Source organism: Lutjanus erythropterus, chromosome 6 (genome assembly GCF_056507025.1).
Source record: "Lutjanus erythropterus isolate fLutEry1 chromosome 6, fLutEry1.hap2, whole genome shotgun sequence".
Taxonomy (NCBI): Eukaryota; Metazoa; Chordata; class Actinopteri; order Lutjaniformes; family Lutjanidae; genus Lutjanus; species Lutjanus erythropterus.
Window position 1 is genome coordinate 10,559,853 of NC_139322.1, and position 14,014 is coordinate 10,573,866.

At 39.9% G+C, this 14,014-nt stretch overlaps 1 protein-coding gene across 11 annotated transcripts in view; it reads left to right on the plus strand.

Annotated features, from left to right (window-relative positions):
* LOC146324901 (rap1 GTPase-activating protein 1-like) overlaps window positions 1-14,014 on the plus strand; it is a 65,817-nt gene that overhangs the window by 46,833 nt on the left and 4,970 nt on the right. For 8 of the 11 annotated variants that reach the window (XM_084720539.1, XM_084720529.1, XM_084720531.1 and 5 more), the window contains 12 exons: window positions 833-911; window positions 1,007-1,060; window positions 2,353-2,436; window positions 4,575-4,675; window positions 4,851-4,980; window positions 6,699-6,854; window positions 6,939-7,010; window positions 7,119-7,205; window positions 7,317-7,457; window positions 8,903-9,034; window positions 10,447-10,524; window positions 12,889-12,998. In XM_084720539.1, the coding sequence (XP_084576665.1) occupies window positions 833-911; window positions 1,007-1,060; window positions 2,353-2,436; window positions 4,575-4,675; window positions 4,851-4,980; window positions 6,699-6,854; window positions 6,939-7,010; window positions 7,119-7,205; window positions 7,317-7,457; window positions 8,903-9,034; window positions 10,447-10,524; window positions 12,889-12,998 (1,224 nt within the window). The remainder of the gene's footprint in view (window positions 1-832; window positions 912-1,006; window positions 1,061-2,352; window positions 2,437-4,574; window positions 4,676-4,850; window positions 4,981-6,698; window positions 6,855-6,938; window positions 7,011-7,118; window positions 7,206-7,316; window positions 7,458-8,902; window positions 9,035-10,446; window positions 10,525-12,888; window positions 12,999-14,014) is intronic. The other 3 variants (XM_084720533.1, XM_084720532.1, XM_084720537.1) reach the window with 3 other exon arrangements.

The window sequence follows — 14,014 nt, forward strand, 5'->3', positions numbered from 1 at the left end:
CATCCAAGAACTCAACATCTAATTTAAAGAAAGATTTACAGGTTAGATCAACTGCTAAAGTTAAGTACACAGACCAACGCACAGAACAACCGCTAACCCTAGCTACACAGACCCATTGTTAACATTAGCTACACAGACCAACAGCTAAAGTTAGCTACACTGACCAGCCACTAACAGTAGCTATGTAGGCTATAATAGTTATAATGCTGTATGTAAGTTTACTTTAAAATGTGAGTGTTACATATGAGTAGCAGAAAAAATATGCTTAAATGTGCATAATTTCCACTATAGCTGGACAAACAATAACCTTACAACATTTTCACCATATTTGGTACTGAGGTAATTCAAAGGTAACAGAAAGTAATCATGTTACATTACTTTAACATGGTGATACTTGGATTACATTATTGACTAGAGTAATTAGAATACATTTTTAAAGTAACCCTGGGCTTAAACAAAATGTCGGCACTTTCATGATCATCAGGAAATAAATGCAGAATGATCCACTATTTCTTTGTTCCTAAAATGCCCACTGTTGACTTGATAAACACATCCTCCCAGCACGGGTGTTATCGTAAGAGTCATAAAGCTGGAGAGAGTGTCAACAGCACTGCCATTCCCACAGCAGAGTAACAGATGGACTATTTAGGCCAGCGAGTGGGAGGGGATGGAGGGAGGCAGGGAGGGAGAGAAGGCAAAGAGAGACGAGGGTGGGGAAGTTTGATGATGGTCCATGCCGGATCATCTCTTTCCCATCTGATAGGTTTCTGAGAAATGCTGCGTCACATTATATGGCTTTGAAAGCACACTGATTGTTTTATGGCTTCACCAGGAACAAGCTGAAGACCTACCATGATGTGATCCCCATCTCCTGTCTGACAGAGTTTCCCAATGTGGTCCAGATGGCCAAGGTAAGAGGAGGTGTTTCTTTTGTGCGGGGACTGATCTGCTGTGACAGAGTCTGACCACACGCTGACATTTTTTCTCTCCCTTTTTTTAATCCAAGCTTGTCTGTGAAGAGGTCAACGTGGACCGCTTTTTTCCTGTCCTTTATCCAAAAGTAAGATCTTGGTTTGGTTTGTATAGTTGCAGCTTCTGTAAATGTCCTTTTCACTCCCACACATCTGACCATTTAAAGAATAGGGTTTCAATTTTTAAAGCCTGTCTTAGAAGAATAGGAAGGTGCCCATGGGAAACAGTGTCCAGGGAAACAAGAAGAGCAAGTTTCACTATACTAAAACACTATAAATTTCAAAGATACCCACTTGATTTTAGACTTAGACTGGTGAAGCCTCATATTAACTTCTAACCAAGTCTCTTCAATTTGTGTACAAATCACTGAACTTTACACCTTCACCTGCAAAATGTGTAGGTGATACACTAATCATTCAGACCAACATCCATGTAGAGCAGATTCACGATCAGGTGACCTTTATTGTCACGGTAATAAAAGTAAACACATGACTAACATTGTGAAATGGTCACAGATTGATTAGCAGTGATGCCCCTAGTTTCATTGCTTTGGGGGGGCGGATGGGCAGTCACATCAACACAAATTAAATCCTCCGCCCAGCCCTTATTTAAAAATTAAATACGTCACTAGCTGGTTTGGCTGTTTCTCCTGTTATTTCCTTCTTCCAAAACACAGATGAAGAACACCAAGAGCAAATGCCAGGACTTCAGTTTTCATTAAAACAAAATTATGACTGGTGTGTTAACCACACGCCAGATTAATCAGAGCACACAAGGCCAAATTGCCTCCTAAGTTTCCATGTGACTGACTGCTGACAAGCAAAATGGAGTCCGACGCAGTGCTCACTCTACATAAAACTCACTGGGCTAAATTACATCACTTCCAGAAAACTTAATTGAGGACAACTGGGGTAAAAAGTATCACTGATCTGTTTTAGCTCAGAATCTGTTGGCCTGGTTAGCTCAGTTGGTAGAGTAGGTGCCCCATGTATTGAGGCTGTGAGTCCTTTTGCAGCAGCCGTGGGTTTGACTCCTGCAGCTCTCCGCTGCATGTCATCCCCCCTACTCTCTCCCACTTTCCTGTGCTCATTTCAGCTGTCCTAAAATCAAAAAGACTACGACTCCCACACACTGTCATCTGCACTTACACTTGCACTTGCAACGTTTCAGTGCAATAACCCAAACCTAAATTAACCTGATTCCTCATTACTTACATTGGTAGCATGTAAGTGGGAGATCTCTCACAGCCAGAATGAACAAGAGGGATTTTTACAGCGAGAACAATTCATAAGGGCACCTGACTATTGTTTTATAAAAAGACTTGAAAACCTGTGAAGCCATGCTTTCATGTTTCTTCTTATATTTCTATTTTTTTTGCAGGCTTCAAGACTTATCGTCACCTTCGATGAACATGTGATAAGCAACAATTTCAAGTTTGGTGTCATTTATCAAAAGTTTGGACAGGTGAGTGTTAGAACCTGTCTCTCTTTATATTCATTGTATTCAGGCCATGAGCAATGAGAACGTATAATACATTGTAATTTCTGATTTCCTTGAGGAAGCTGATTATGCTCAGTCGTCCTCAGTCTTAATTATGGCTTTCCGTCCACCCCAGTCCCAGTGGCTGTCTCCAACACTCCCTCTCATTTTCTGAGGCAATCACAGCCCTCTTGTTTACTATGTCGAGGGCAGAAGAGCTGTTGAATGCTGAGGGCACTTGTACCATCAAATCGAGACCTCAGGGTGTGGAGATCTGCACTGCTGATCCCTTAAAGCCTACAGTATTTTAAATGCATTGTTAAATATATTGTAAATGAGACAAGGGCCAGCTTAAGAAGACAGCGAGGGCTCTCTGCTCACCCTGCAGGACGTTGTCTATTCAGGAGGGGTGCTAAGTGAAAGGCATGATGGTTAAGTAGGCATATATTGCATACAGAAAACAAAACAGATATACTCATTAAGCTTCTTCTCAGGCATTATTCGTGTGTGTTTGTGTTGAAGCAGGCTTTTGTGTCCACATCAGCACTCCACTTGCTGACAATAGATCATCAACAGTCCATTACAGCTGATTATTACTGCAGGAGCCTTCCTAAAGCCTGTCTCTAAACCTTCTGTTATACCTACTGCTGTAATTGATTGAAGCCAACTCTGTAATCTCAAATGCAAATGCGAAGTGTTTGAACAAGAGTGCCAGACGCACTTGTTCGTGCTCTTCGCTCTCCTGCATCCAGTTACTGACCCTAATGATCTGTTGCAGTACAAACACACCTTACATAAAATCCTCTTTGTGCACTTGCTGGCACTCTAGTATGCAAATCTTACCTCATGTGATCATTTTGCTTCTCAGACATTTTCCTTACTGCTTGTTTATTTGTAAAGCAGTTGTAAGCTCCATTATTAGTGGACACTAATGCTGCATTCATGTGTTCCTCGTATGGTTACTTTTCCTGAGTTGGAAGCTTGTTCTTTGCCGACTGTGTGTTCATGAGCTGTTAAAAGTTAAGTCGTAATGTGGAAACAGCATGGACACTATACTAGTGCATTCCCTAAAACTAGGGCCATAACTAACGATTATTTTTATTATTGATTAATCTGTGGATTATTTTCTCAATTAATTGATTATTAATTGATGAGTAATTTGAGCTAGAGATTAGTTATAAAAGTTATTTATTAGCATTAAATGAGAAATTTGTATGGTATTTATTGTACTAAATCATAAAATGACTGTGAATTGTCATCAGAGATTAAGGAAACATGTTGAAGCACTCGCTTCTCTGAGAACAACACTGCAGCCAGTATGTTCTCCTATGAAATTTCCAATGCGGAACATCTGTTTTTGTTTGCTCGTGTCGTGTTTAGTAGAATTAAAATTAATGCTAGATGTTCACCAAATGACTAAGTGTCTGTTTTTGAGTTGTAAGAAACCATTAATAATCTTTAAGGAAGAGTAGATGTTTATAACGGTAATTGAGCAGTAATTAAATGGAGTCTGGCAGACAGTGAGACTGGCAGTCAGTACGTATCTTCAAAGCAGTGGGTTTTGTTTTCAGGATAATGGGCTTAACTTTACACTGACAGACAAATGACAGTAATAAACAGCTGATCAACTTACAATATAGGACCAGGAAAATGTGCAGGCAACCTGCATGAGTTTTGATTCTAGGGAGGATGGGAGCACTCCAAACATAGATTGTATTTTGAATGGGGATTCAACCAGTTTAATATACTGTCTATGGCTCCAACTTGCTATTTTGGACTGCAATACTCATTTCTGAATGCAAGAACCTTACATATTTCTCCTTTAACTCCTATAGCAAGTCAAGGAAACCAGTATTTTAGTGGTTTTAGGGATTGTACTGGTGTAGGGTCCATGTTGTTTCCACATCACGACTGTAAAACCTCATAAACACACAGAAGTCATAAGAACAACTTCCCAACTTGAGAAATGGCACCATCTGAGGAACGTGACTACAGTCTAGCACTGTAGCTAGCAGTACGCAGTGTATCGTGCAAATCATCTGCGGAGCTTTAAACTTAAAGCTCCTGAAAACATTGTGTCCTCCAAGCCTTGATGTTCATGAATGTTTCTTTACTGGTTACAGACTTCAGAGGAAGAGCTGTTTGGCAACAGTCAAGAGAGTCCGGCCTTTGTAGAATTCCTGGAGTTTCTAGGAGAGAAAATTGAGCTGCACAACTTTAAAGGGTGAGGATCTGAGTTTGGTTTGAAGGCACTAAATACTGCATACTCTCCCATACATTTCGTCACATGATGCCAACTGCAATTTACATTAAATCAGGCTAGCTACAGGATTGATGGTCATGCTACTGCAGCGATGGTGGAGAATATCTTGTTAGACATGCTTTCTGTGTGCTTGCAGTTTCCGTGGAGGGTTAGACGTGACTCACGGGCAGACTGGCACTGAGTCCATCTACTGCAACTACCGCAACAAAGAGGTCATGTTCCATGTGTCCACAAAGCTGCCTTACACAGAAGGGGACACCCAGCAGGTACTGTAATGCAATACCAGACAAACACACCTTTCATGATTCAGCACGAGCAGTCGGACAGGTTCCCTCCGGGTATCACAGGACCATATTTTGCATGTTCCTCCCTGTTGTTGTTCCAAACAGCTGCAGGACATATTTGCAGAGAAATAACTCTGGTAGTAAACATGAATCACTTTAAATTTATGCTTCAGTGTCTGCGTATATGAGCTGCAGCTCTTTCCCTGACAATGATTTTATAGATGCAGCGCTGCATTGCTCTCACGACCGTGTCCTCCTCCTCGCTCTCACACACTCACACAAACACTGATTAATTAGCACGAGCTCACACACCATTTGTTATCGTGGTCTGTGCAAACACAGATGAGGCGATGTCTATATGTTCAGTCTTCCCAGCAGTGGTGGGTGTTAGACTGTGAGCCAATCAGTGCGTGTTCAGGCTGTCAGCAGGGGAAACAGCACTCCCTGGTGGTGTTTCACAAATTAACATGCTTTTAATTCTGGGATGGAGAGAATGGAAGAGTGAAGAGTGAAAACATCTTTGAAATGATAGATAAATAGGTAGGTAGAAGTCATGTACAATAATTGTTTTTTATGTTACAGCATCAAGTTATCAGGCATTGCATGAGAACACTAAAAACTCAGTATATGTACATGTACAGGTTTTGTTTTTGCTTTTGTTTTCTTTTTTAAAATGAGGTAGAGTTTGAGTATAAAAATGTGCAAATTTACCATGACCAAAGTAATTCAACTAGCAAAACAGAGGAGTCTGGTTGACAAAAACTATAAAGCTGAAGGTTTAGACAGAGGCGAGGTGTTGTAGAGAGTTATTACTTGGGGAAAGACTTCCTATGTTGATCCTTGTGTCAGTGAAGCTGAACCAGTTTGTCTGTCCAGTAGGTGGTGGAGAGGGTGTTCAGGATTATCCAGAATGGATAACAGTTTGTTCAGTGTCTTCCTGTCCATCACAGCTTCAAAGGTGTCTGGTTTGCAGCCAATTATAGAGCCAGCCTTCTTAACCAATTTATTAAGTCTGGTGGTGTCGCTGGCTTCAGTGCTTCTCCCCCAGCAGACTGCAATGAAGTACAGAGCACTGCTGGCCACAACAGACTGATAAATCCCTGTGGGATGCAGAGCGTCTGTGAGGGAGGCGTGAATGACTATGACAGAGATGTAGAGTGAAACAAAGTTGACCTTTATTTCGCTAAAATGCAACTTGAATCCCTTTTTTATCAGTTCTTCCCCCAAGTACTGTTAATGTTTGATAATAATTGTAGTGTGGGAGGGGGACCTAGAACTTTTTATGTCTTCTGAAGGGGGTCATGTTAGAAAAATTTGGGGAACTACCGCGTTAAAGTATCTCAACATCCTGTGGAATGTCTGCTCATCCTGTTTTTATATCCATGTCAACATCCACTCCCAGATTTAGTTGTGTTCTGTTGGTAATATGCCTGATTTCTAGCTTTGTGTTGTCATTTATATATTTTTTTATATTTTTTATTTTGAGTTGACTGGGCTTTATCGGCAATGACTAGAAACCGCAACAAAAGGGTCTTTCACTTATTATCTTTCAAATTCAGTTCCAGACAGGATTAAATATGTCTTGAAACATCATGATTATGGATTTCATTCTTTCACCCTGTGATAACTGCCTTGAGAGAGACATACATACATGAATAAATTAATTTGTCATAAGTTGGTATGTGGCTCGTGTGTTACAGCTGCAGAGAAAGAGACACATAGGGAACGATATCGTGGCCATCGTATTCCAAGAGGAGAACACTCCCTTCGTACCGGACATGATCGCCTCCAACTTTCTCCATGCCTATGTTGTGGTCCAAGTGGTCGACCCCTGCTCTGACAATGTTCTCTACAGGGTAACGTCTTCCCCTCACTATGAGCTTTTTTTTGCTTCCTGTGACAAACTCATCATTGAACTTCATCTTACTCTTAATTCTTAGGTGTCAGTGACAGCACGGGATGATGTACCTTTCTTCGGCCCGGCCCTCCCGAACCCTGCTGTCTTTAAAAAAGTAAGACAAAGAAAAAAAAAACAAATCAGAACTATTGCATCCTCAAGCCAGTGCACTTTCCCATCACTTAGTGTCCAACATGATGATGAACATGATGTCTCTCTCCAGGGCCCTGAATTCCATGAATTCCTTTTTACTAAGCTCATCAATGCAGAGTATGCCTGCTACAAAGCTGAGAAATTTGCCAAATTGGAGGTGCGTTGTTTAAAAAGCAATTAAAACATTTCTGTCATTTTGCATCTTTGTCTAGAACCATACAAAATATCTTTTGCTTTCCATTCTTCCATTTCCCTCTTCGTGTCTAAGGAACGAACGCGGTCGGCCTTGTTAGAGACCCTTTATGAGGAGCTCCACCTGAACAGCCAGGCCATGATGGGCGTCGGAGGAGACGACGACAAACTGGAAAATGGGAGTGGAGGAGGAGGGGGCTTCTTTGAGTCATTTAAGGTAACTGGAGAGGCAGCAGCAGAGGCCGAAAGAAAGAAAACAGCTTGATACACTACAACATGTATGGATTGTAATGATTTTATTTCTATATTTTACTCACAAACATAGGAACACTGTTATTTATAAAGGCAATCTTAATTCAAGCTTAGACTCTCCAGTAAAAATCATTTGACATTTTGGGAAATATCCTTATTTGCTTTGAGGGTTAGATGGGAAGATATTTACCACTCTCATGTTTGTCTGTTAAATATGAAGCTACACCCAGCAGCTAGCTTAGCTTATCTTATAAATTTAATGCATTTAGTCTGTGTTAACAGGCCGTGTCATTGTTTTATTCCCATATTATTTCCTCACTAGGAAAACAACATTGGACATTTTTCAGCTTAATAAACACATTTAGTCAGAATTAACAGGCTTTTGATTCTTCCTCTCTTCAGTAAACCAATATACACATTTTAAATGCTTCATAAAAGGTGTGCTGCAGATATAGATAGATTTTTTTAAAATATTAATATTGTATCAGAGTTCTAAAATCTGGTATTGTGACAACTCTATTTGAGAGAAATATTGATCCTCTCATCTGACTCTCTGCAAGAAAGTGATCAAGCATATTTCCCAAAGTGTCTAATACATTTCAGTGTCAGTACAAGACAATGAAGTGTATTGTTAGTACACAGACACCGTATAAAACTGGCATCAACAGCAGCTTCAGTAACAAATGTTTATCACAGCTGTCAGATGTTTCTTCTGTGGATGTAAAACAGGGTGTCTTCTCTCTGGCAGACTTTGAGGATTGTTCTTGTCTATATGCAGGCTGTGGGCTGTAAGCATTTTATTAATCCCCCTCAATCTCTATCAGTCTGAATGAAGAGAAGCTCTGCTGCTCGGCCCTGCTGGAACACACCACTCTTGGCTTCCCAGCTTTTCTTCCTCTTGCTTCCTAGCTGTTTTGTGCTGCTGTGCGCTCCACATACTCCGGTGTTCAGTCACTGGTCACTCGTTAATATGACTCTGTCATCTCTGTATGTCATAATATCAAAGGAAGTGGATAGATTTCTTTCACCATCAGACGCCTTTGCCTCTTCACTCTGCTCCATGCCTGCAAAGAGGTGCGCTGGGCTTTAAACTTCTCCTGGCTGTGTTTTAACTCAGTGTGGTCAGACATCTGTGAGCCACTTGGCCCTTCTACTTCCCCTCTCTTCTCTTACCACCTATCTACACGTAATGACTCATCTGAACCCCCCTGCGGGCACTAAAGCTTAGCAGTGTTCTCTGTCGCTTCCTTGTCTGTCAGGATTAGACTCAGGCCAGTGCTCTACGCCTGTAGTGGTCAGTGTTTGGCCCCGAGGCCCCTCTCGGCCTGTGACGCCGCACTGCGATGCTGAAGGGGTCACAGGGGTCAGCGCCATCTCAATGTATCTCCTCCTCCTCGTCTCTCTCCGTAGCGCGTGATCCGCAGCAGGAGCCAGTCTATGGATGCCATGGGTCTTACTCTCAAGAAGCAGCACGCGTTCTCCACTAGCTTCAGCAGCAGCTTTAACCACGAGCCCGCAGAGAGCCCCAAATTCCCAGGGATAGTAAGTACAGTGCCACTCCCCCCGATCTTCAGTGGGGCGAGTCTCGCTTCCTCTGCCTCCCCCAGCAGTTCTAGCAGAGTTAATGCCCCCTCTTCCCTCCTCACTTGCCTGCTGCACTAACTTCTCACAGAGAAGGGCTGCTGGAGTCTTTATGCCCGGGTCTTAAACTTGGCTCTCACATTGCAAGAGTTGCACATTTGTCTGCCACAAGATGAACTGACTGGACACTCGTAGACTTGAATGCTTCTAGGACACGAGGTGAACTCCTCCCCCGGGTTAAAACTGCTTCTAATACTTACTGTTTTTACCTGTGCTCTAATTATTTAAACCCCTGTGCAACTGCATTCTTCAGAAGTGCTCACTTGAATTCTAATGAATTCTGGGTTTTTGTATGTGCGTGTGTGCATGTCAACTAAAGCTTGTGGACTTTTTTTGATGATTAAAAGCAAATGACTATTTCTGTCATCAAGTGAAAACCTTGTGTCTTCAAATGGCAACTTTTTTTCATGCTTTTTTGAGTTTATATAATTGGTTCTGAAAACACTAAAAAAAAAAAAGCTGAAAGCAGAGTGTTACACAATACTTTTTCAACTCACAGAGGAGCTTTTCATCCTTCAGTTGAAAGTAAAACATGTAACTCGCTTCTTTTGTAGTTACAAGGTCTTCACTTAACAGTGACCGTGCATATGCTGCTTGTTCGATATAAATGTTATATACTGTATATTTTGGGGCGCTGTGGTTACGGTATTTTCTAAAGGAAATGTCTGATTTGTATGCAAGTAAAAAGCTTTATTTTTTTCATGTGTGTTTGGCATTTTAGTCATGTATATTCTGGAAACAGACACATTAAAGAGATGGTTTGGATTTTTTGAGGTGGTGTTGTATCAGGTACTTAACATAGATAAGTACCTCATACAGCTCCACTTTAAATACTCCAGACTATCCCTTTAATATCGTATTTCTAGATCACACTTCTTCAGGAATAACCACTCATTATTATTAACTGACATGCTGTATTAATGAATATAACTCAAGCTTGCTTTATGCCCATAACCCTGTCTTGATGTGAAAACGTATAGCACGCTCTATGTCCTCCTCTGCTGTTTTTATCTCTTCTTCATCCTCTTCCTCACAGGCTCACATAACTGGCTCATCACTTCTCTCTCCCATTCAGCTGCCTGTGTTGCACCCATGGAGCCAAAATGTCCCTCTTTGTATTCTCCAGTTGACGCGTGCTTTGTATTTTCGTGTGAATAACATGACTTACTGCATGAAATCTCATATTTATTTGTATATATCTCATGTTTATCTCTCCCTCCCCTCCCTTTACCTCGTCTCTTCCCTTTGTCCTCTGTCCTCATCACAACTCTCTCTCTGTCTCTCTCCGTGTCTCCTCTCCCTGTGTGGCTCAGTCATTGCTTGTCCCAGGCAAAAGTCCCAGTAAATATGGACGTCGAGGCAGTGCCATAGGGATAGGAACAGTAGAAGAGGTTCATGTCTAATTCTAACTACTCTCTAACAACTCACTTCTCTTCTTTGCTCCTTTTTTGTCTGCATGGCATCATGCATCATGGCCAAACTCTCCTATCTGTATGTTTCAGCACTCAGTTTGCGTTGAGTGTTACAGACAAGATATATTGAACATTATAAAGAAAATGATCTCAATCTGTAATGAGAAAAAAGCACAAATACATATTAGAAATAGACAGATTTGTCAATTCCAGTCTTTGGGATTTTATGTAGACGACCATCTACAAATCACTCTGGAATTAATCCTCATAAATCTTTCATATATTAAAGAGCTGAGCAGCTGTGATGTGAGCGTGACAAATGCACTGTAAAAAAAAAAAAAAGAGAGAGAGAGAACTGCTTTTTTCAATGTAACTGTCTTCACTAAATTTTTGAGTTTTTAATCAAAATCTTAAGTTTTGAAATAAACTTTAAAAAAGTTTCCCAACCTATAGTCTTTTGTTGAGATGATTTACTTTTTTTTTTTTTTTTTTTTTAGAAACAAAAAATATGCATTTAGAAAATTGATAAGAAAATTCATTACAGTGAAAGTTACTAAGGGTTAATAGTTTATTATTTTCAATTGTAACCATTTAATTTTCAAGTAACCAAATAATATGAAGTCATTTTTGAAATACAGATTTTTTTTTTTTGGTTTCTAAAACTCAAAGATGAAAAATAAATTATCTCAACAAAAGGTTATAGGTCAAAACATAAGAGTGTGATTTTGACTTAAAGGTCCTGTATACAACATTTCAATGCATGTGGGGAAAAAAGTGTTGTCTGAACACACACTGCTCAAAAGACTCCAATCAAACTGTCAAACTAGGAAATGCTGATCAAAAATGGATCAGGACTCTGTCAGTACATTGCCTACTTCTCACTTAAAATGGTTTCAGAAGCATACTTTAGTGACTGTTTTGATGTAAAACAAGAAAGGTTTAAACCAGGGAACTCCAGACCCACAAAACATCTCACTAGAGTGATAATTTGGACCCAAACTATGGTCTTTCCCTGACCGTAACCCTGTGTTTTCTGTCTTTAAACATACCCAAGTTTTAAACAAAGCGTTGTCACATTATAAACATAATTAGTTTGTACAAAAATAAATAAACAATGCATAAAAAAGTTATCGGATTTCACAATTTAGAGTTCCTTTCTACATATGACTATTTCTAATGTAGACTCAGTGCTGTGTTGATCAGAAATATTCTGTTACTTCATCATCTATTTCTCCCCTTAAATGTTTTCAGAAACATATTTTAGTTTACTGTTTAGCTCTAATATGATGAAGTTACCCATCAGGCACTGCAGCCAAGCTGAAAACAGACGCAGGGAGGATCGAGAGGGACTCACACGCACAGACCTGCGTGCACACATGCATGACCATACACACGCGGCGAAACAAAGATGACTGAATAAAAACAAAATGATAGGGAGTGTGATGTCATTCTCTGCTCAGGAAGCCATTACTCCACTATATCTTCACAGTGCAAATAGTTGTTTGCTGACATCTAATGAGGCTAAATGTTGTATTTAGCGCCTTTTAAACTCAAAAAATTTGTGAGTTTTATGATTTATTATGAGTTTTCTCGACCTTACACTTTTTTTTACAGCGTAGGCAGTAAAAGTCCTATTTGAAGGGCCTTCATTTGGCTCTCTGCTCACTAATATTGTAGACATTCTTCTATTCTCACTGTCCTATCGGCTTTACTGCAGTATTTGTTCAGCTTCTGTAGTCTTTTATGATGTTTCTGTATTTTAATTCCAGTATGCTTAATTCTCTATTTGTTTAAAAATGATGAATATTAATGATTTAATGACCCCCTTACAGAGGAATTATAAAAAAAAAAAAAGAATCCTCCTCCTGCTCTTTGAAGCCACACTGAATAAAAGGCTTTTTCAAGTTCTTATTTTTCAGAGCCTTAAAAGGGAGATTGAATGAACAAAGCAGTCGCTGAGAAAGCATATTTAGTGGTAGGCCCTGGAGCCTTTAAATCCATCTTTCATCTCCCGCCTTAGTGTGCTCTGCTCTGGCTGAAAGACTGGCACCGGGGCTTGACATTAAGCCGCTAAGTGCATATTTTAACTTTTTTTTTTTCATCTTGCTAACAACTCCAAGGGAGCAAATGTTTCTGTTCAGCCTGTTAATTCAGGGTGACGTGTTTTTGAGAGGGATTTTTCCAAATTAATACAGTAAGATTAAGTCAAAATATGCTTGTCTGTGATAAACAATTTGATTGATAAGCTCTTGAGGTGCTCTTAATACAATATACTCAAAGAAATTTAAGGTATTAGAGGTACTCTGACTCTGACACTGACTGTCTGTCCTCTCTCCCTGGCAGTCCCTGATAATCCCGGGGAAAAGCCCGACCAGGAAAAAATCTGGGCCTTTCAGCTCCAGGAGAAGCAGTGCCATTGGTATTGAAAACATTCAAGAAGTCCAGGAGAAGAGGTGAGAATAACATTATTATTGTATTTACTTCTGTGTACAATCACACACCATTCTGTGTACTCCCTCCTAATATATGTATCTGCCTTGTAATTGCTAATTATAGTTCTTAATTTACTGCCATTTACTTGTTCAGTTTAATTCAAACTTTATTTCAGACTCACAAGATGATTTGTATCAATAAACCACAGCACTTCATCGTTCACTTTAAATAGTTCATATGTAGGCTGAGTACCAAGAGCAGCTCTTCTTTGAGCTGGTTAAAGCCTCTAAGATGCTGTTTTCTGACTCATCCAAGCGACACATGAAACTGTACATCAGTTGTCTTTGAAGTCTCTCACATGTAGGAACACCAGAGTACACAAACATGGCACGGTGCCATCTGGGAACCTGAAGCAGCAACCTCATTTCATCATCTTAAGCCACTATGAGCCTCCGCATCCTACTTCTCCTGTAGCTACACCAAAGTTGAGCTGCATACATGCAGAAAGCTCTAAATAATGAGGGTTTTACATCTCAGGATAAACCCCTGGAGATGTATCGTCTCATTTTCACGGGGGTCCTAAACGAACACTCACAAATGGAGACCAGCACAATACAAAGCAAAATATGCAACACAACAACAAAAACAAACAACAAACAACCACAGACAGACAACAAACTAACAAAAGGCGGGGGCAGACTTCACTGCAGCCGTCAAGCACCTTCTAAAAACTCACTTTTATAAGACGGCCTACATATTTTACTTTCCATTATCACATCATATTACTATTTGAGTGATTTATTTCAGTTTTATTGTCCTACGTATTCTATTTGTGCTTGTTTAGGATCAGTATTTTAGTATTTTTATATGCACTTCCATATACTTTGCACTTTGTTCTGCTCTAAATACTCTTATAAATGTTCTTTAAATGTTCTTTTATCAACATTTCATCTGCTTTATATGAGATCATACAGTAAATGAAACTTTAGCTCATATATAGTTTACATGGTAACCATCTTTACTTAAACTTTACCTA